General features: G+C 61.0%; 2 protein-coding genes across 10 annotated transcripts; one reads left to right on the top strand and one right to left on the bottom strand.

The window, feature by feature from the left end:
• Positions 1-245: 245 nt before the first annotated feature.
• Positions 246-6,298, bottom strand: GPIHBP1 (glycosylphosphatidylinositol anchored high density lipoprotein binding protein 1). 9 transcript variants are annotated; one of them, XM_073794356.1, is made up of 7 exons: positions 2,859-3,065; positions 2,596-2,630; positions 2,138-2,235; positions 1,741-1,848; positions 1,435-1,554; positions 731-844; positions 246-618 (listed from the first exon to the last, which is right to left on the bottom strand). In XM_073794356.1, exons 3-7 carry the CDS (start codon positions 2,187-2,189, stop codon positions 383-385), a joined length of 630 nt encoding a protein of 209 aa, XP_073650457.1. In that variant the 5' UTR covers positions 2,190-2,235; positions 2,596-2,630; positions 2,859-3,065; the 3' UTR covers positions 246-382. The 9 variants fall into 9 exon arrangements, 6 of the variants coding, with proteins under 6 accessions (XP_073650457.1, XP_073650455.1, XP_073650456.1 ...); XM_073794354.1 differs by having other exon boundaries at positions 2,596-3,065; XM_073794355.1 differs by lacking the exon at positions 2,596-2,630.
• Positions 6,299-17,867: 11,569 nt separating this feature from the next.
• On the top strand, positions 17,868-19,314 carry LY6H (lymphocyte antigen 6 family member H). The gene is made up of 3 exons (XM_033843186.2): positions 17,868-17,934; positions 18,649-18,768; positions 19,079-19,314. Exons 1-3 carry the CDS (start codon positions 17,868-17,870, stop codon positions 19,312-19,314), a joined length of 423 nt encoding a protein of 140 aa, XP_033699077.1.
• Positions 19,315-21,016: the final 1,702 nt, after the last annotated feature.

Below are 21,016 nucleotides of genomic sequence, written 5' to 3'. Positions count from 1 at the left end.
GGTGTTTTGTTGGTGGGAAGTTGGGGAGCAAGTTGGGGTGGTCTCCCCCCAGGCACATGGTGAGTGTTTTCTCTGCCAGGGGCGGGAGCTGGGTGGACCCACCCTGTGAGCAGCTGAGGCCTGGACCTAAGGCCCACATGCTGGCCAGCGTGCCACACACAGGCAGGGAGAGGAGGCCAGGGCGCTAGATGGGGACACTGAGGAGAGGCAGACGTGGCTGTGAGGAACCAGTGCTGGCCGGATCATTACAGACGCTTCCAGTTTATTCTCCAAAGCTGGGGTGGGGGCAGGGGAGGGGAAGGGAGGGGAAGACAGTGGGCAGAGTGCTGACCAGCCAGGGTATAAGCCGGGCTGGGGGTGGGGGTGGGCCCCCCCCCCCCACTCAGAACACCATTGCCTGAAGGCCGGCGAGGAGGCTGAACAGGAGGGCGGTGGCCACAGTTGAGGGTCTACCCCGGGGGCCAGCTGCCCCGCTTCCCTGGGGGTCCTGCCAGGGCGGGATGTTGCACAGGCTGGCCTGGCAGCAGGATATGGTCGTCAGGGATCCATCCACCGTCCTGCTGATGGGCTGACATGTGTCTGCACACCACCCCGAGTAGGTGGTCCGGGGACCTGACTCTGGGTGGGAAGGGGGTGGTGGAGAAAGTGCGTCACACTGTAGGGACGAGGCCCCGCACAGACGTGGGAGACGGGCTCCTCCCGTCCGGCTGCCCCGGGGTGGCCTGCTCACCAGTATTCCAGTGGGAGACGATGGTTTTGCAGGTCTTGGGGAGGATGCAGCTCTGCATCTGTCTGCAGCTCTCGTCCCGGTGCAGGGACTGGCAGGAGTAGCACCGCAGCTGCACTGGGAGGCCGGGCGGGCTCAGTCCCCAGCGCGCCCCCGCTCACCCAGCCCCCCACCTCCGGCCTCTCCACCTCGGAGGCCTTTTCCCAGCTCCTGTCCCACTCACGCATCCTCAGCTGACCCCCACGAACCCTGCGCCCCTGCCTCAGGACTGGCCCCTTTCCCTCCCCTAGCCCGGCCCCACCAGGGCCAGGCTGCTCATGTCTTTCTGAACAGGACTCCACACCAGGGCCTGTGACTCTCCGGTCTCCCCATCCCGGGCTCCGCTGTGCTGCTGTCCTGCCTGGTGAACTCTCTCTAACCTCTCTGCCGCGACACCACTGTCCCTCCCAGGAATGGCTCCTTCTCTAGGCCTCCCTACTCTGGATGGCAGTTGAGGGTCACGGTCAGGGTGAGAAGTGAGGGTGTGCTGAGTGTCAGGGGCCCCTCCTCCCCCCTCCCCCCACGAGGGGAGGGATGCTCACAGGTGGAGGCCCTTGCCTGTCGTGTCCTCACCGTCAGCCTCGCGGACCCTGGCCCTCGGCAGTGCCCACGCATGTGTTGGAAAAGGGGGACAAGTGGCCCACCGTGGGGTCGGGGTGGGCAGGTACCTGTGCCTCTGCTGCCTGCAGTCACGCTGGCCTCGTCGTCCTCCTCGTCGTCGTCCTCGTCATAGCCTTCAGGTCCAGCGTCCACGTCATCATCCTCGACCTCCTGCGTCCGCCCTCTGCCTGGCCGCGCAGGGACGCCTGTAAACCTCCACTACCCGGGCACAGAGGACACATGCTCGGGGTCCAGTGCCACGCCCCCACCCCTCGATCCATCAGCCCCCTTGCCAGTCCCTCTGTCCTCCCCGCCGCCTCCCAAGCTGGTGAGGTCACTGCCTGGGTCTCCGAGCCCCGGCCCTGCTTCCTTACCTGTGTGTTCCTTACCGGCAGCACTAGGGGGTGCGTGCTGGCCCTTTGCAGCAGCTGGCCCGTAGCCGTCAGGATGGCCTGTCCATTTCACAGAAGAGGAAACTGAGGCTGGGAGAGGAGAGGGCACCCCACAGCCTGCCTCTCTGAGCGGCTGAGCCTGGGGGTGGGTGGGGAGGGAGCCCGTGCCCCCAGGGCCTGGCTGGGCCGGGGCTGCAGGTTCAGGGACCCGTGGGAACCCACGACAGCCCCATCCACCTCCCTGTGGCCTCGGCCTCCAGCTGCATTCCCTCTTTCTTCCCAAGCCATGTCTTGCCCCCAGGCTGGGTGATCCTGGGGGTCCTGTGCGCCTGGACTATGCTGTCCCCCGCGCTGCAGCGTCTCTCCTCGCCCCGAGTACCTGGCTGCCCGCACAGCAGCAGAGCCAGCAGGACAGCCACCAGCACCTTCATCCTGCCGGAGCTGCCGCGTCTGCTCACCCGGCTCCTCGCTGGACCTCTGGATTTGTGGGAAGTGGGACAAAGGACATTGCCGGGGGCTTCCCGGAGGCCCTGGACCCCCCAGCTCCAGCCTCAAACAATGGGCCTCACACTGGCCCCCAGGCCAGGCACTGGGCCAGGGATGGTCATTTCCCTCCCTGACTCCAGGGGCTGGGTGGGGGAGAGGAAGTCGTTGTGGTTGGCCTTGGGGCGTCCCGTCACCTGTGTGGCTCTGCCCTGGCCTTGAGGCCTCAGCCCAGTAGTGTGGGCCGGCCAGCCCACTGCCCCCTGTCTGGACCCCAAGGACCCGGGCCCAGGCCACACAGCCCCAGGAGCCTGGCCTCACGGGCCCTCCAGCTGCAGACCACTGCCCAGGCACCTTCAGCCGTGAGTCGTCATCCGCATTCCGGGGGCCTTGTTGAGAGGATTTCAAAGAAAAGCACAGCTGCAGTCCTCCCGCCGGGCCTGCCTGTCCCGCCCGCCAGCCCTGCGCTCGCCCACTGGCTGCCGGCTGCCCTCCCTCCCACCTCGGGGCTTCGTCCTGGCTGTTCCCTCTGCCTGGGATGCTGTTCCTGCCAACGTCCACGAGGCTGTCCCACCCGCACGGGCGCTACCTCCTCAGAGAAGCCTTCCCACCATCACCTCACACCCTATCCTCTGGAGGCCCCTGCCCTCCAGAGCTCCACGCCGACCACCCAGGACAGGGTGGAGGCCTCCTGGGGAGCCGCTGGGAGCCTGCCCGTGCTGCGCTGTGTGTGGGCCTGGGCTGCCCCACTCTCCCGTTCCTCCCCTGCGGGACGCAGACTGTGCTCGGGGACTGCTGAGAAGCCCCTTCCTGGAGGCCACGGAAAGGAGGGGGCGGGGGCAGGACGCTAGATTGGGGCCTGGAGCCAGGGACGCGAGCCCGCCCACTGTCTACGTGAGCCCGCCCACTGTCTGCGTGGCCCACTCCCTGAATTTGCCCAGCCTGAGTTTCCCCAGTGGGTGGAATATTCTCAGGGACCACCTGCAGCAGAGGTTGAGAGCTGGCTCTGGGGTAAGGCCGCCTGAGCCTGAGCCCAGTCCCCTTTTCCCTGGTTCTGTGGACTTCAGTGCTCTCACAGTGGTCGTGGCCATCAAGAGCCAGTGCCCGCTGGCGTGTAGGACGGCTCCCGTCACAGTCCCCACAGGCCAGCTGGATGACATTTCTCTGAAGTGTCAGCCACCAGGTGTCATCATCCCTCCCCCATTCCTCTGGACCAGTGCACTCTCGCCTTCCAGTGGGCACTGGGCCGGCCTGGCCATCCTTAGCTTCTGCAGGAAGCTGCCCGGCCTCCGTTATCAGCTGCCCCCAGCCCTTCCCCCTCTGGAGGCTAAAATCACTCTCCAGCCAGGGTCTCCCTCAGTCTGGTGCTCACGGCCCTGGACCCGCCCTCTTCATTGCTCAGGCCTGTGTCCACGGCCACCCCACCCAGCTGCCCCCGCAGACCTGGCTTCCTCCTGCAGGTGCTTTGATCTGGGGCCACGGGAGCTGCTCCCAGGAAGGGCTCCACAGGGGTTCCCAGAACTGTTAGGGAGCAGGGAGGCTTCACCCACCACCTGTCCCCCCAGACGGGCCCAGCTCCGCCTCGGCCGAGGTGCAAATAATACTAGCACATTTAATTCACTAAGTAAAATTAAATGTCATTTTACTTGTCCTCAACAACTCTAGGGCTGGGTAATGTTACCATCACTGCTTTACCGACAAGGAATTTCTGCAGAGGTTCAGCCCTACGCTGACTGCCCCTCCCCCCTCCCCACCCACCCCTGCCCCAGGCTGCACCTCACCCCTCCTCCCCCACAGTGGGCGCTGCTTCCTCTGCCGCATCCCAGCAAGGGGGCTGGGGGCTGGTCCCACTCACAAGGACGCAGTCACATGGCCAGGCCTGGCCAAGGCTGGTGGCCCACAGGAGTGCACGAGGCCCCCAGCCCTCAGGTCAGAGTGATTGTGGGGTCCCCCTTCAACCCCCCCAGACATTCTGGCCTCAGACACGCCTGCTGGTGGAGCTCTCTGACCCCAGGCTTCCGTGACAAGGGCCACCCCTGAAGCCCCCCCGGGTGGGGACATGGCTCCCTCAGACCCCAAGGGCCAGGGTTGAGGGCAGGTGGCCCTGTGGGCACCCGAGGCCCACTTTAGAGCCTCTGCCCTTCTACGTCAGGGCTTTCTCCCTCAGCCTTGCCCACGCGCACCAGCGCTCTTCTTGGGCAGCCTGGGGGCCCAGCTTCCTGCCTGCAGACCCTTGCCTGGTGTGGGTCCGGCCTTGCCTGCTCTGCCCTGCTCGGTCGGGCTGGCTCCCGTGAATGGTCCGTGGGCGCAGCGGGTGTGGGTCCCCCCCTGCCAGGCCTGGCCCCCTCTGGCCGAGTGAGTTGAGTGAGTCACCTTGTTCCTCCTGGCTGGCGGAGCACAGCTTTATCCTCAGACCTTGGTGCCGGCCGTGGACGGGGCACACTGGCCGTCCACACCCCGTCTGGCCCTGGCAGAGGGGGAGGTGGTAGGGGAAGGATATGAGCCCTGATCTCTCTCTGGGGAGCGGTGTGGCCCCAGTCTGCTCTGTGAACCCACACTCTGGGCCTCTGGGGTCACCACAGTGAACCGGACCCAGACCTGGGGAGGGATGGACAACGCTTCTGACTGAGGGGTGGAGGTTGGTGCTGTGGGTGCGGGAAGGGCATCTGCCCGGCCTGGCAGCGCACAGCCACGGGCCAGCGGGGCCTCTGAAGGCAGATGTGGGCTGCAGATGCGCCGGCCCTCCTGCCCCCCTCCCTGTTCCGGGCTCCTTCCCACCCTCTGTGCAGCCAACTGTCTCCGCCTCTGGGAGCAGAGGGAGGGCCTTCCTTCTTAGATCAGAGTCCAGACCGTCCTCCCCGGTGGTCAGAGGGCCATGAGGGGTCTCTCGTGGGCTCTCTCTCTGCTTCTGATGGCCCCCCAGTGACTGGCCAGGCAGGCAGCTCCCAGGGACGGTGATACGGCACAGCCTCTTTCTTTCCTGAAATCCATAACTGAGAAACAGGCACGTGCGGGTGGGCTGGCCAGAGGGAGCCGGCTCCAGGTAGTCTCGGGGGGCGACTCCCCTGCGCCCCGGGACCCCGTGAGGAGACACATCAGGGTGTAAGGAGCCATCTGTTGATTCCAGGCCCCCATCCTCCATTTGTTCAAGCTGCCCCCGTCCCACCTCCACACGTCCACACCCCAGGTTGATTTCCTCTAACCCTTGGACACTCTCGGCCCATCCACATTAACCTCGGAGAGTCTCACCTCCCCTTGCCCCCCAAGCCCCACCACGGATCCCTGGTGTCCGGCGCCAGCTGCGGGGCTGCCTGTGGTACCCCCCCCGCAGCCCACGGTGCCTGTCAGCATGCCCTGCTCCTGCACCCTCAGCTTACCCGCCCCCCCCCACTTCTATGAGAAGCCAGGCCTCTGGGGGCAAGGGCCCCGAGGTTGCCGCCCTGCCCACCCTGTGCCCAGCGTCACCCACCTCTGGATGGCCCCTCCTCCGGCCTCCCCATCCCCGGCCTCCTTCTCCTCCCCTGTATCTTCAGCTCCCCTCCCTTCTGTCTCCTGGTTCTTCCTCCCCCCCCCCCAATTTTTTTTAATTGGTAAAATACACATAATATAAAATTTGCCACGTTAACCATTTTTAAGTGTAGAGTTCAGCGGCATGAAGGACATTCACATTGTTGTCCATCTGCAAAACTGAAACTCTGTCCCCATTAAACACTCATTCCCCATCCCCCTCCCCTGCGTAGAGTCCTCGAGGGTCATCCACGTTGCAGCTCCTGTCAGAATTTCCCCCCTTTCAAAGGCCGAATAATATTCTGTTGTATGTGGAGACCACATCGTGTTTATCCTCCATCTGCCGCGGACTGCCGGGCCGCCACCGTGTGTTAGCCACTGCGAATAATGCCGCTGCGGACACGGGTGTGCAGACAGCTTTTCCAGTCCTTGCTTCCGATTCCTCGGGGTCTGTGCCCAGAAGTGGGATTGCTGGATTGCATGGTGATTCTGTGTTTAATTTTTGGACTGGTTTCTCTCCTTCTGCATGTAAACACACTCAAGTGTCTCTCACTGAGAAAATAAAAACAAGTCCCTGAAAAGCCACCCTTTTCCTTAATTCTCCACCCAAACTTCCTCCCATCTCCTTCCTTGTGCAGCTCTCGGACGGCGATGTGGGGACATCTCCACGTGCCAGGAGCTGCGCTCTCGCCCACGAGTGAGCCCTGTAACACCACCACGGACCCCCGGCCTCCGCGCCGGCACGAGGGCCGGAGCACCCAGGCTTGGGCTGAGGCTGCTCTGGCCCCGCCCACCGTCGGCCTCGCCCACCCCTGCCTAGGGCTGCAGGCCTTGGTGTTGGCGCCCCCTGGGGAAAATGCGCCGGCGAGGGGCACATCCTGCACGGCATTTATTTCCCGGCAGTAGGGACCCACCTCCCCTGCGCTGAGCTGTTACTGCTGAAAGTAATTTTGTAGGGATTCTCTGCAGCCGGAGAAAGGGATGAAGAAGCTCTTTGTGTCCTGCATCGGGGAGCGGTTACGCGGGCTAGGCGGGGCTGCGTGGCAAGAGGGGGGATGGGGGGGCTTGGCACTCTGTGCCAAGACCTCACGTCTGCACTGCGCCCGCCCCGCGCTGCCCACCCCGCAAGCTCGGACCTAAGACGCCGGGAAGAAAGGAAAGCCACTGATGACTGAGCTCGGGACGGGGGTCTGCACTTGGCGGGGGGGCGTCACTTAAGTCAAACTTGGCGGCAGGGACGCGCCCCCGCGAGAAGCCAGGGCTGCGGCCCAGGACGAGCAGGCGCCCCTCCCCGGGCCGTGGGCTGGGCCCTCAGGGCCCTCCCGGCCGCAGCGCTTCTCCCGCACAGGGAGGGCAGTGGGACCCGCATCCCGGGACGTCCCACCTGGACTCCCGGCAGGTGTGGTGGCAGAACTTCAGGTATAAGGCTTTTGCCAGCAGTCCTGCTGGGGAAGGGGGTGGTGGGAGAGGGGCGAGGTGAGACCCCTGGGGGGAGTGGGGAGGAGGGGATGGGGGAGCCCATGGGGGGCCGTGTGGATGAGGAATCTGAGACTCAGGGATGGGCGGACTGGCCGAGGCCCTGAGCTTGGGGGGGTCGAGGCAGGGAGTGCAGCTGGGGTGCAGGGCCCTGCCCACTGCCTGAGGAGCTCGCTGAGTGGGAGGCTGTGGCTCCAGGATCCGGTGGGGCGGGGATGGGGCAGGGGATTCTGGGTGATGGGGGCCGGGACACAGAGAGCCCTGGAGAAGGTGGAACTCAGGCAGCGAGCTGCTTGCTCCCAGGGAGCTGCGGGTCTTGTTATGGAGCTGGGCTCCCTGAGCCGCAGGTGAGAGACTCCAGGGCCCAGACTTTGAAGCAGGACTGGGACGGGAGGGGTCAGTCCCCTTGATCTGCAGCCCAGGCGAGGTCCCGCCTCTGCTCTTATTTATTTATTTATTTATTTTTGCTGTACGCGGGCCTCTCAGTGTTGTGGCCTCTCCGTTGTGGAGCACAGGCTCCGGACGCACAGGCTCAGTGGCCATGGCTCACGGGCCCAGCCGCTCCGCGGCATGTGGGATCTTCCCGGACCGGGGCGCGAACCCGCGTCCCCTGCATCGACAGGCAGCCGCCCAGCCTCGGCGCCACCAGGGAAGCCCCGCCTCTGCTCTTGCTGGAGCTGCCTCCCTCCTGGACTGCCCTCCTCATTCCCCCAGCCTGGTGCCTCTTCTCATTCTGGGCTCACCAGGACCCCCAGGGAATTGGGGCTCTGGGATCCAAACCCAGGCTTGGCTCAAGACTCACATCTCAGTTTAGAGCAGGCACCGGGAGGGTGAGATGAGGAACCTCAGGTGAAGGCTAGCAGGTGCTGGTCCGGCCGCCCCACGGGTTTCCGTCTGGGCACGTTTGGGGAGGGGCGGTTGAGAAACCTGCCCCCCCACCACTCTCTCCAGGCGCCTCCTGACCCTCCCTGCGGTCCTGGCTCGTGAAACAAGAAGGAGGTTCAGAGGGGCTCCCAGCTCGAGCTGGGCAGGCCTCTCCACCCCTCTGCCTTGTTTCTGCACATGGGTGACGAGGTGGCCACAGCCTCTTTCCATCTGCCATTCAGGTCGGATTAATGCACGCAAAACAGTTGACCCTGCGCAGGAAGGTGCTGGCCTGCCACGGAGCAGGCCCGGCCTGGGTACAGGCGCTGGTGAGCCCCTCAGACACTGGCTGGTCAGGAACGGACTCCTACCTGTCCCTCGTCTCCCTCCCTCAGAGCAGGGCAGCGGGGTCCACCTCCTTGTAAAGGCAGGAGTGGGCGGGCCTGGGGGAGGCACCTTGTCACGCCGCTCGGAACCTGTGCTCCCACCCTCTGCTTCTAGAGCCTTCTCCAGAGCCCTGCCAAGGCCGACTGGGCAAACACGTTGCAGGTTCCACTCTCAGAGCTGGAACCAGAGCTTGACCAGGCCCACTGGGGACCGAGGAGACCCCACTCCAATCAAGCAGTGAGGTGGTGGGCACCATGCACCTCTCAGGGCAAGGGGTGACCTCAAGGCACAAAAGGGGCTCGTGCTGAGGACGGCAGTGACCGCCCCTCCTCTGGGCTGGGGAACCAGTGTCCAACCCTTGGCACTTCTCCACCCATCTGGGTGCAAGGGCAGCACCCACCACTGAAACTCCAAACCTCTACCCTGTTGTGCTCCATGGTTCCCCCAGGGTCTTCAAGGGGGCAGCGGACGCTGGGGGGGGCTGCTTTGGCCAGAAGGCAGGCTCAGGGGGGGTATTCAGGATGCCCCTGGAACCCTTCGGGTCCTGATCCACGTTCTAACTTCACTTTGAGACTTGGTGGGTGTTGGCTGTTGTAAAGCATAACCTGCGTGAGCAGCTGCCCCCCGCCGTTGGCGCGCTCAACCCCCAGAAGCAGGAAACCAGCTCCTTTCACCGAAACCCTGGCTCTCAGTCTGCATCATGAGTCAGAGATTTGGGACTTGCCATTCTCCTTCTTCAAGCGTCCAGTGCGTGGAGAGCAGCCGCCACATCCGTGGTCCTTGGTTCCACGCGCCCCTCGTGGTGGTGCTGCCTCCGCGGCCCCAGCCTCGCCTTCAGTGGGCTCTTCAGGCCAGGTGACCGCTCGGGATCACTGCTGTTCTTCTTTGACCCTCGTGGACCCGTAGGCCGCTACAAGAACCTAGGCCCCGCTTTAAGTCCGCTAGCCCTTTCGGTCTAGTGCTAGGATTCAGCGCTCTCACTGTCATGGCCCTGGATTTGATCCCCAGTCAGGAAACTACGATCCTACTTCAAGCCACTGTACCCTGCAGCCCCTCAAGATCAATAAGAGAAGCCATTTTAGGCCTAAGCTATTTTGTGATCTAAGCCTGGCCACAGTGCTTGCCCTTGACCAGGCCAGGGAAATAACTTAACCATAACAGAGATGACAGATAAGTCACCAAGACTCCCAGTTCTGCTTCAAAGGTAAAGAATAGCCTGATGCACATTCTTGAGCTATGTTACAGGGCTCGAAGCCCCTCGAACAATCAGCCACCAGACTAACTGGGCCAGAAAACTGATGGTGCTGACCTCTGCTGGCTGTCGTGACTTCAGTCAGCTAAGACCTGGCGTCTGCCGACCCAGGATGACTCTTGAATTCAGTGACTCAACAGCACAAGAGTTTTTGCATCTCTTCACTCTGTAATCATCAGTTTTTGGAATAACGCCCCTCAAGCTCACAAGGTGGCTGCTGCAGTTCCAGACATCACATACAAGCATGACAACCCAGAGAAGAAGGGGACCCATTTTTCATGCCATGATTTTGTTTGTTTTTAGTTATAACCAACATAGAGAAAAATGCTCCAATCACAAATTCATGCTGATGAATTTTTACAAAGTGAAAATATCCATGTAATCAGCCTCTAGATCAGAAAACAGTTCACTAAGAGCACCTCAGGAGGCCCTGTCATGTCCCCTTCAGTCACCCCCAAGGGTGAGCAGCATACTGACGTCTGATGTGGTGGATTAGTAGCGCCTGTTTGTATAATTGGAATCATACTCTTCCCGGTCTGGCTTCTTTTCCTCAAGGCCTCTGAGATTCATCTGTATTGCTGTGGCTGGATATCATTTGCCTCTTTCAACTGCTACACAGTATTGTGTCACGTGAATACACCACAAGTTATTCATCTACCCTACAGTGGACGAGCTTTGGATGATTTTCCATTTGTGGCTGTTTCAAATAGTACTGCTTTGAACAGGCTTGTAGATGTCTCTTTGTTTCCTTCATGAAAAGAATTGTGATATAATTTACATACGGCTAAGTATATAAACTTTAAGTGTACAGATTGATGAAATTAGATCTAGATATACCATATATGTAGCCACCACTCACATCGGGATACAGAGCATTCCAGAAACCCGGAAGGCTCCCCGTGCCCCTCCTGCCCGAATCTATCCCCTGAAGTTCCTCACAAATTGTTCCTTTTTAAACCCTGTGTAAACGGCATCAGCTACTTTGTGTCCCACGTCTCCTGTCCAGCCTTGCTCTGTGAATCACCCACACAGCTGTACGTACTGGCAGTCCATCCACTCCCATGTTTGTTGCTGTGCTGTGTTCCATTGTCCAGAACTACCAGGGCCGTTGCCTAGTCTAATGCTGGTGGCATTTGGCCAGTTGTGGCTTTTATGCAGGACACTGCTCTGGACATACTTTACACATGTTTTGGTGTAAATAAGCCCTCATTTCCATTGGGCAGATACCAGAGGTGGAATATACGTACGATTAGCTTCAGTCGGTATCGCCAAATGTCTTCCCAAAGTGTTTCCTCCAGTATTGCAAGACGGTTCCGGTTGCTCCACAACCTTGCCAACACTTGGTATTGTCAGTTTTTAAAAATTTTAGCCCTTCTGGTGCGTGTGTAGTGGTGCTTCATTGTGTTTTTAACTTTCTGGGTGTGGAAATTGATGAACGGATTCTAAAATTTGTGTGAGACCAACCATACATTAGAGGCCTCTCGACTCTCCGGTCTTGTCCTTCCTGCCCTGCATCATTGCCAGAAGCTCTGCTTGTTTCCTCTCCCCCTAGGAGTGGCCTCTCCCTTGGCCAGAGCCAGATCCACAGGCTCCCGGCAGCCCCAAGACAGCGGGGGAGGTGGTGATGAATTTTCCGGTCGAGTCTACAGATTTCCCACCTCGGGAATTTTAGTCCCTCTTGTCCTTATTGCTTCTCCAGGTTTCTAGTGTCTTAAAAGATGGTTTCTGTGATTTATCTGCCTTTTCTTGTCTTCAGTGGGAGCATGAACCTGCCACAAACGACTCTGTCCTCCTGAGAGCAGGGTCGGCCGAGTTTCTCCTTTACGGTGAGGGACCTTTTCCATAAACCCTCCCTTCAGACATCCTCTTTGGCCAGAATTGCTTTCTAAGCCTTTGACTCAACTAATTACCAACCGATGTTTCACCCCACCTGGCTGACACTAGGAAGGATTTACCCCGGGCAGAGGTCGCCTTCACAGAAAGGTGCGCACCTGGACAAAACTTGGATTCTGTCCAGGAAAAGGGTGGATGGACATTAGGGAAGCAATGGGGCCTAGTGGTGTTCACGGTCATTGTCCAATCAGAATGACGCTTGCCATGCACAGCCTCCGCAGCTGGGTTAGAGGTGCAGATATGGACAAAGTGTCGGGGAGGAATCATCTGAGCATTTGTGAAGCCTGACGTTTTACTAAGATTTCTACCTGCATCCTCTCACTTAGCCCACGTGCTGACCGCATGCATCAGGGATCCCATCTTTACATGGGAAAACCAAGGGGAGCAGAGAATTGCCCAAGGTCACACAGCTGGTGAGCAGCACAGCTGGGACCCCGGTCCTTCTATGTCTGTTTCATAAGATGCAAAATTTCTTTTGATAGCGGGACCCAGCAGGATGACACCGGGAGAAAGAAAGGCAGAACTCTGTAACTTAGAGTGTGGCCACACGGGGTTGCACCCAGGCGCGGGGTACTGCAGGCTGGGGCAGCGTGTGTGGCCTGCGGCTGGGGGTCAGCTGGACCACTGGGCTGTTCCTCACTGCCTGGTACCCGGCATGGGGCGGTTAGGGTGGGTGCACAGTGGCCTGGAGTGTGAGAGCTTTAAGGAAAGAGGTTGGGTGTGCACTTAAATGGCTGCTCAAGAAGGGGAAATGACCATCTCTAGCCAAGGCCTCAAGACCTGGTCAAGATAGTGCAGTCAAGACTATATTCGCTGACAACAATGATTGCTTTTGTAATAAGAAAAAAAAACCCTCTAAAAGTAAAAAGATGTACAAGCAAAACAAAACAAACCTGTATTACAGCAGAGCTGGGACCTGAACCCAGGTCCTTCTATCCCCAAACTCCCATTTCCCCCTGTGACCGGTCCCAGTATCCCCTTTTGGGACTCCTAGATCCGGACTAACTTAAAGGAAGACAAATCTAGTTAGTGGCACAAATTTGGGGAATTTAAAAAATCATTCTCATGCAGTCACTGAGCCATATAGGGACAGGGTCCAGCCCCTCGCCACGTGCACATTATGGAAAATGCAAACATCTTACTATAAAAATGTCCAAATGTTCACAACAGTAGAGCCTTGTGATATTGTGATTGATAACAGGAAACATATTGGTCTTCACCTGGTCCTGGCACAAATCTCCCCAAACTCTTGGAATTTCCTAAGTGACCAGAGTCTTAAAGGTGTTTCTTGTCATATTAATGAGGTGACTTTTGGAAAGCCCCTCGGTTACCTAAGGAGGGGGCTGGTTGCCAGGAGAATCAACTTTGTGGTTAGAGGGTTCCAACTTTCAGTCCCACCCCCAGATGTCCGGGGAGGGGAGAGGGGCTGGAGGTTGAATCGATTGTCAATGGCCAATGATTTAATCAATCAGGGTCACGGCAATCAGGACAGTGTTGTTTCTGTTTTTGTTAGTCCTTTAGGGTCAGTCCTGTCAGTCCTGTAGGGTCTGCCCCATCTATTGGGGGTTGTAGCGCTCATCAGGTGTTATACACCTCTATTTGTGGTTCATCTGAGTCTGACGTTTGGTCATATTGGCCACAGGGCCTGGGGTCTGGGGTCCCTGGGGCTGGCCACGGATGAAACCTCCTGAGTGCATGTATAAGAACAGACCCCCTAAGGAGCGCCCAGGGCAGGGACACCCAGGAGTGTCCACATGGGGTCAACTCCCTGTGACTTGGGGTGTTTTTGTGTGAGGATGAGGCCAAGCGGCTCACCATTCCTTGCACTGGTCTGGTTGGATCCCGGGGTGGGGGGCAGCTGCCTGTCCCTCCCGGACGATCTGAGTGTGAGTGGGAGAGGAGCGCCCTGCTGTCTGCCCAGCCCAGGAGGCGTCCCCGGGGACTCGGAGCTCAGGATGGCCAGCCGGGTCTGGGGGAGGGGCACCTTCTTCTCTCACAGCGCCTATCGCACTCTGTACTGCTTTCCTGCAGCTGCTGCAACAAATCACTCTCTTGTGGCTTAAAACAACCAAGAGGTTCCATGGGAGGATCCTTCCTGCCCCTTCCAGCTTCTGCGGGCTTCAGGTGTCCCTGGCTGTGGCCTCATCCCTGCGGTCTCTGCCTCCATCCTGTGGCCTCTCTCTGTGTCTGTCCCTCTCCTCTATCTTATAAGGACACCAGACATTGGAGATGGGCCCTGCCTTCCAAATCCAGGACGGCCTCATCTTGAGATCCCTAACTTAGTCCCACCCTCAAAGACCCCTTCTCCAAACAGGGTCACCTTCACAGATTCTAGGGGTTAGGAGGTGGACACCTTTTCTGGGGCCACCATTTAGCTCCCAGCGCTCAGCCTGTTGGCTTCTCCCCACTATTCTGGGGGTCCTCGGGGCCCAGAGGCTTTCTCTCTCCCCGAGTTCAGCAGCACTGCAGGAAGTGTTCGCTGTGTGAATGTCCCTGTCAACCCTAGGCTGGTCCTCTCCGTGAGGGAGGGTGGTCGGGTCACAGCCACACCTACAATCTTGGACGGCTTGGAGGGATTCTGATGGCGTCGGCCAAAATACAAGGCAGAAAACCCTGCAGCACAGCTCAGGTGTTACCTGAACCTTGCCCCTCTCCTGCCAGGGCCTGACCCAGAGGCCAGTCCCCTGCTTCTGTGCGCTTCAGAACTCCAGATGCGCAGCAGCGGCCGGTGGGTGAAGAACGCAAGCCTCTGACGCTGTCCGTGGTCCTGACCACCTGAAGCGGCTCTGCTGTGGGGACAGCTGGCCAGCAATCATCCGGACCCTGAGGAGAGCATGAGATGGGCCACAGCCACATAGTCACCCCAGGCTGTGGGTACTTGTCAGAGGGTCTCTGGGCAGGGTGAGACCCTGGCGCCCCTTGCCAGCATCTGGGCATCTGGGCCAGGTCAGTCTGGGAGGAGGGAGGTCAAGGCCAGCAGTCACCAGCTCCATGGGGGGGCTGTCCAGACTGAAAGGGCCAGGGCCACACGTGGGCACATTCTGCTCTTTCTTCTGCTAATCAAGACTGATTGTTATTCTTGTTTGCAAAAATCCTGGTAGGGTGACACCATCCCACGGGCACTGGGAGGAAGGCAGAGTAGCTCAGAAGCCCGGTTAGGGATCTCTGTCCCCCTGGCAACCAAGCCCAGCACGGGGAGAGCAGAGTCTTTGCTCTGTGAGGAGCAGGCCCAGAGCTGCATTCCCCAGCGTTGGCCCCAGACTCCTCGGGCATGACTCTTTGGACATCTGGCTTCTGCCCCTGTCATGCCCAATCCAGTCCCTACTCACCTGCTGTCTTTTGTTGCATAACAAATTACCCCCAAACTTAGGGGCTTAAAACAACACCGTTCATGCTCTCGAAGTGTCTGTGGGTCAGGAACCCAGGTGCTGGGACCTCGGGCTCACATTCTCTCACGAGGTTGCTGTCAAGCTGTCGGCTGGGGCTGTGATCTCATCTGAGGGCTCAGCTGGGTGTGTGTGGGGGGGTCCACTTCCAAGCTCCCTTGGGTGGTTGTTCGCAGGCCTCGGCCCCTCTTTACAGGGTTGCCTTCGAACACGGCAGCCGGCTTCCCCCAGGGTGAGCAATCTGAGAGAGCGAGAGGCAGCGCCCGCATCAGAGCCACGGTCTTAACAATCCAACCTCAGAAGTGACATCCTGTCACCTGTGCCACACTGTTTTCACCACAAGTGAGTCCAGCCATGCTCAAGGGGAGGGGATGATTCCCTGGCAGTCCGGTGGTTAAAACTCTGCGTTCTCACTGCCGAAGGCCCAGGTTTGATCCCTGGTTGCAGAACTAAGATCCCACAAGCTGTGCGGAGTGGCAAAAAAATAAAATAAAATAAAAAAGGGATGCACGAGGACAAGAATACCAGGGGGTCGCTGGGGGCTCTGAGAGCCTGCCCCACACACCACCTGTCCCAGATGTGGGCTGCCCTGCCTTAGGTCTGGCAGGGATCGTCCAAGTATCTGGACAGAACTTTGGACAGAACTAGAGATTCCTAGTCCAGGAGTAAGTTGGCTGTGATCAGCAGGGACCCCCTCCCCACCGCCCAAGTGCCACCCACATCCACCCTATACCTGCACAAGGAGTCAGAATCCAGCTGACCAAAAGGGATACAGGCTGGCCTCGTGGCAGGGCATCCAGGATGTCTGCCCTGCCCCCAGTCCCATGGGGAGGCTGTGTGTTAACTCTGAAATGCATGTGTCAGTTCTGACAAGGATGACTGGCTGTGGACTCTGCCCAGCCTCAGGCCTTGCCTGGCTCCAGAGCTTTTCGGACAAAATCCAGCCCTTTTCTCTGCTGTGGCCTGAGCCATCCCCACCGCCCCCCTCCCCTTCCCGCTCCCCCAAAACTCCTGCTCGCTCTTACCTTGAAGCTTGCCAGCTCTCCTCCTCCACTCTCACCGGCTCCATCAGAGAGGCCTTGTCCACACCCCCAGGGCTCTCCCTTTACTGCTCACCCCATTCTGTAGCCCCTGTCAAGCTGCCCAGCTGTCCCCTGCTTGCCTTCCGTCTCGCTGGCACGCGCCTTGGGCCAGGTGCACGGTGAGCTCTCTCCCTGTGGGTCTCGTGTAACCCTCACACACTTCCACGTGGTTACTAGCAACACCCTCATTTTACAGACGCAGGAACTGAGGCTCACGGTGGGGGGGGGGGGCACGCAGCATACCTGAAGCCACACACCAGTGGGTGGTCCCGGGCTGTCTGCATAGATATTTGTTGGACGAATGAGGGCAGGACTGAAGGAACGACCCCAGCACTTGCAGGGTAGCTTTCGTTTACTCAGCACCCAGCAGAGACCGATTCCAGGCACAGGGGACAGCAGATGCAAAAGCACAGCACGACTAACGCCTGGTGGGACCGGAAGACGAGAGACAAAGCTGAGAAACTGGCCAGAGCAGGCAGCGGAGGACCTTGAATGCCCAGACCAGGATTTGGGACTCGCCCGCTTGAGTGTGGGCGTGGCTGAAGGCAGCAGTCCCTGGGGCTGCCGCTGCTGGTGGGGTCGTCACGGGTGCTCCGGGGAGGAGAATAGCCTCGAACAATCGAGACCGTGATGGGGCTGGGGAGCGGAGGGCCCAAGGGCTGTGAACAGGGCCCTGCGCTAGCACCTGCCACCCGTTACTCCCTCCCTCCCTCTCTGCGTCTTTGTGCCGTGTCCTTTCCTTTCGCAGTAAACGTTCTTCTTCCGAGAAATTCCAAGGGGATCTCAGCCAAGCAGAGGGGGGAGGGATCCTGCCCACGCCTGGGGGGGGGAGGTAGAGGTGGAGGGAGCGCCCAGGAACGGGTGGAGGGAGCCCGAGCCGGAGAGGGCTGGCGCGCGCTGGCGAGCGGGGCGCCGGCTGGCCAGAGGGGCCCAGGACGGCCCGGGACGGTGACCCGGCGCTGGCCCTGAGCCCCAGACGCCTGAGTCCTTGAGTCTCCAGCCTCCCCCGCCCCCCCGCGCGGTCCCCGCCCCGGCTCCGCCCCGCCCCTCGCGCGGGGTCCGTGTCTGCGGCTGCGTTCCCCGAAAGACAAGGCTGCACCCGGCTTCCCTTCCACAGGGAGACCGAAGGGCACCTCTCCCCGCGCCGCCCACGCTTCCCGGAGCCCCGGAGTCGCGACACCCCAGGGATGTGAGTGCGCCCCCGACCTGAGGCCCGCGCTCCACGCTTAGATCCGCGGTGAGAGCTGAGGCTCGCACGGGGAGACGAGGGGAGGAGGCTCCGCGCCGGGTTCCCGGTCCTCCCGCCCCCCGCCCGGGGTGGGGTGGGGGCGAGGCGCCCGCCCTTCCCCCCATTGGCAGGTACTGTCCACTCGCATCTTGTCCTGCCCTTTCCTCTCCGGACGCACCTATCGCTCCCCAGGGATAAGACGCGCCTCCCGACCCACCCTCCTACCCACAGGTGCGGAGCGTGGGGTGCGGGCCTTTCGAGCTGTCACCCTGCCGGAGAGGGCAGACCTATTTTCCCCGGGGGGGGGGGGGGGGGAATGCAGTGATGGTGGATGCTCTGGGGGATGGGCTGGGGGTGGGGCTTTGAGAGCTCCCGGACGACCCCTGGCCCTGGATTCCGGGGAGGAGGTTCCGTTAGGATGCCAGAAAAGGGGAGGGTCCTTCGAGCTGGGCCGGGACTTGGTCTCCTGATCGAGGCTTCTCCCTGCCAGGCCTGTGCCCCAGACGACCCCAGCCTGCAGCCCCCGCGCCTTCCTGAGGCCCGCCTGGAGCATGTTGCCTGCGGCCATGAAGGGCCTCGGCCTGGTGCTGCTGGCCGCTCTGCTGTGCTCTGGCCCCGGTGAGTCTGGGGGCGGCTGGCGGGGGTAGGCCAGGTCGCCTGAGAGCCTGTATGAGGCAGCTCCGGAGAGAACCAGGTGTGGGGCGGCCATTCTCTGACGGTGCCCATCAGACACACACCGCCTCCGGAACCCAGCGACCCCAGCCCAGCGCTCGCCTGTGTGGCCCCTGCTGGCGCTGCCCCAGCTCCAGCGGCGCGGGTCTCTCCTGGCTCCTGAGGGCATGGGTCCTTTTCCTCCTGGGCCCTGGTCCAGCGGCTGCTCCCGCCTTAGTGCCGGCTTGCTTGGGTTCCATCTCTTCTCAGAGCCCCACCTGGCCTCCCATCAAGTCCTGTTTGGTTCTTCCTCCACAGAACCAACTAGATTGTGGGGGTGTGTGTGAGGGGGTAGGAGTGTGCAGGAGGGCACCATAGGTGTGATCCTCGTGGCTGTGTGCGCACGCACCGTGCGTGTGTGTGGGGCCAGGGGGGTGCATAGGGGTTTCCGGAGTCCCAGTGGTGGCACCCTCACCCCACCCTGCCCAAAGGCACACAGGTCGTCCCAGCCTGTCCTCCGGGTGCTAGTTTGGCCTGGTCACTCCTGGTCAAGGAGTGCCGGCCTCCTACAGCTGCATGGCTCTCCTAGGACATGCAGCGAGGCAGGTGGGGAGGACGCAAGGGGCTGGCTGGCTTGGACCCCTGTCCCTCTGGTCATCCTCCTCTCTGTGCCCTGCCCAGCTCATGGCCTGTGGTGCCAGGACTGCACGCTGACCACCAACTCCAGTCATTGCACCCCGAAGCAGTGCCCGCCGGCAGACACGGTGTGCGCCAGTGTCCGGATCACAGATCCCAGTAGCAGTAAGTCAGGCTCCAGCCTGGGGTGGGGAGGGGTCGGCGCTGTCATCAGAGTCCCTCTGGCCTCGGACGAGAGCATGGGTCTGGGGGCAGGGCACTGCCCTGCTGTGTGACAGTCAGCAGGTGCCTGACCCTCTCTGGCCCTTCTGTGGCCCTTTTCATGTAGCTGGGGACAGTGTGGGTGGATTGAAGCCTCAGTTCTGTTGTTCTGGGGTCCTGAACTGACCTGGAGGGTCCCTGGCTTGGGTCCTGGGCACCAGGCAGAAAGGGCCCTGTGGGGCTCGAATCCCAGGCTCCCCTCCCTCCTCCCCAGGCAGGAAGGATCATTCTGTGAACAAGATGTGTGCCTCGTCCTGCGACTTCGTGAAGCGGCACTTTTTCTCAGACTATCTGATGGGCTTCATTAACTCTGGGATCTTGAAAGTAGATGTGGACTGCTGTGAAAAGGATTTGTGCAACGGGGTGGCGCTGGCGGGGCGCAGCTCCTGGGCCCTGGCGGGGGGACTCCTGCTCGGCCTGGGGCCCACCCTCCTCTGGGCTGGGCCCTGAGGTCCCCTCCCTCCCGCAGAGCTTCTGAACTCGTCCCGCCAGACCTGAGCCTGTGGCTGCCCCCTCCGCAGCCTGGCCTGGCTGAAGCTGGGGGCAGCCTTGGCCTGTCCACAGTCTGTGGCCCCCGCCCCTCCCTGTCTCTCCACCAGCTCCAAGTCCCAGCCAGCAGGACATCTCCAGGAATCAGGCGTCCAGCAGGAGGCTGGGACCCCGGGCCTCGGAGGGGAAGCCAGGCTGAGCCAGGCCCCGCCCGACAGCCTGGCTGTGAGGGCATCCTCTACGGAGAAGTAAAGTCACTTCTGAGTCCAGAGACCAGGGCCTGAGCCTGGGTGGGGATTTTTTTTGGGGGGGGGGGGTTCCTGGCAGAGAAAGGGCAGGGGGCGGGAGCAGGGAGGGCAGCGTTCGTCCCCTGGGGGCTGTGGTATGGAGGTGCCAGGGGACCGTGGGCCTGGTAAAGTTTGGGAACAGCCTGAGGGGCGGTGAGAGTTGAGATGAGCAAAGTCACAGGGTGGGCCTGAGGGCGAGGCCTTGCAACGGTGTGTGCACACACCGGGGATGGGGCCGTGCCCAGACTCACACCTACGCCCGCAGAGGGCACACTCCTCACCCACACCACGCTCTCACGTCGTCACGTGCTTGTGCCCACAGGTGCCCCACACGCCCCCACTGACACGTTCGCGTCACAGCAGACCCTGAAGCGGTGTGCCCCAGCGCAGGCAGCTCCGCACAGGTCCACGTGTGCGTGCGCACGGGAACATACAGACACGCCCGTGTGTAGGTCTCCAGAGCTCTCTCCCCGCTGGGTGGTGATCAGCTGCCCTGAGAGCTGTCGGGGCCCCTTCAGGCTCACTCGCGGACCTCGAGGGCCCAGACCCAGAAGCAGGCGCGCCCCCGCCTCCACCCTGAGCTGGGCGCCGCCGTGGGTAGGATCTCGAGGGCCAGTCCCCTGACCAGGCGATGGTATGGCACAGATGGCCTGGGTGCTTCCCGTGGGAGGAGGCTGACCGTGGAGGTCAACCTGAGGCTGCTGCTGCTTTCCTGGCCCTTCCTGCTCCAGCAGTGAGCCCTCAGTTAGCCCCTGCACCCCTGAGTCCAGCCCAGCCTCCACACCCACTGGCCACGAGGCTCATCTTGTGGCCTAGGCTCACCACGGGCGCTCGGCAGCCACTCCAGGCTTTCTCGGCCAGTTCTTCTTCATCCCTCTGTGGCTGACCCAGTCCGAGGTCACTCCTGGGTCCTGGACTCCCTGGAATGAACGATACTTCCTCTCAGAGCCGGCCTTGGCATTCCTCCCTGGGCTCCTCTTCCGGAGTGATGGAGAGGGATCTGGAGGTCCTGGGCGAGTGAACCAGTGGGGAGAGTGGGGTCATTGGAGACTGGTATCAACTTCCTGCTGGTGGAAATGGCCGAGGGACTTGTCAGAGGGTGGTCTCCCACTCCGTTTTAAGTTTGCTCTGCTGCTCTGCGATGTACCCCCCCGCCCCCCACCCAAACCTCAGTAAAGCGTGCTATCCACAGTGTGCGTCTGCTGCTTTTGGACCGTGGGACCGGGTGCTGCTGGCGGATGACCTGGAAGACCTGTGCAGAGAACCTTGGGGATTCGGAGGAGGCTGGGAGCCAGGAGATCGGGAGCAATGGGAGGCCTGGAGGTGTTGGGAGGATGTGGACGGGCCACCCCAGGGGCATGGGGTTCAAACCAACT

This window comes from Tursiops truncatus, chromosome 17 (assembly GCF_011762595.2).
Source record: "Tursiops truncatus isolate mTurTru1 chromosome 17, mTurTru1.mat.Y, whole genome shotgun sequence".
In the NCBI taxonomy this organism is placed as follows: Eukaryota; Metazoa; Chordata; class Mammalia; order Artiodactyla; family Delphinidae; genus Tursiops; species Tursiops truncatus.
The sequence above is the reverse complement of the archived record's forward strand: the minus strand, read 5'-3'. Positions and strand labels throughout refer to the sequence as shown.

Coding starts and splice junctions, on each gene's coding strand:
- GPIHBP1 (XM_033843102.2), bottom strand. CDS start 2,189: ATGAAGGTGCTGGTGGCTGTCCTGCTGGCTCTGCTGCTGTGCGGGCAG. Junction 1,555..1,740: donor TGCCGGTAAGGAACACACAG/GTAAGGAAGCAG, acceptor CTGCGCGGCCAG/GCAGAGGGCGGACGCAGGAG. Junction 619..730: donor CGTCTCCCACTGGAATACTG/GTGAGCAGGCCA, acceptor CTTCCCACCCAG/AGTCAGGTCCCCGGACCACC.
- LY6H (XM_033843186.2), top strand. CDS start 17,868: ATGTTGCCTGCGGCCATGAAGGGCCTCGGCCTGGTGCTGCTGGCCGCT. Junction 17,935..18,648: donor TCTGCTGTGCTCTGGCCCCG/GTGAGTCTGGGG, acceptor TGCCCTGCCCAG/CTCATGGCCTGTGGTGCCAG. Junction 18,769..19,078: donor GATCACAGATCCCAGTAGCA/GTAAGTCAGGCT, acceptor CCTCCTCCCCAG/GCAGGAAGGATCATTCTGTG.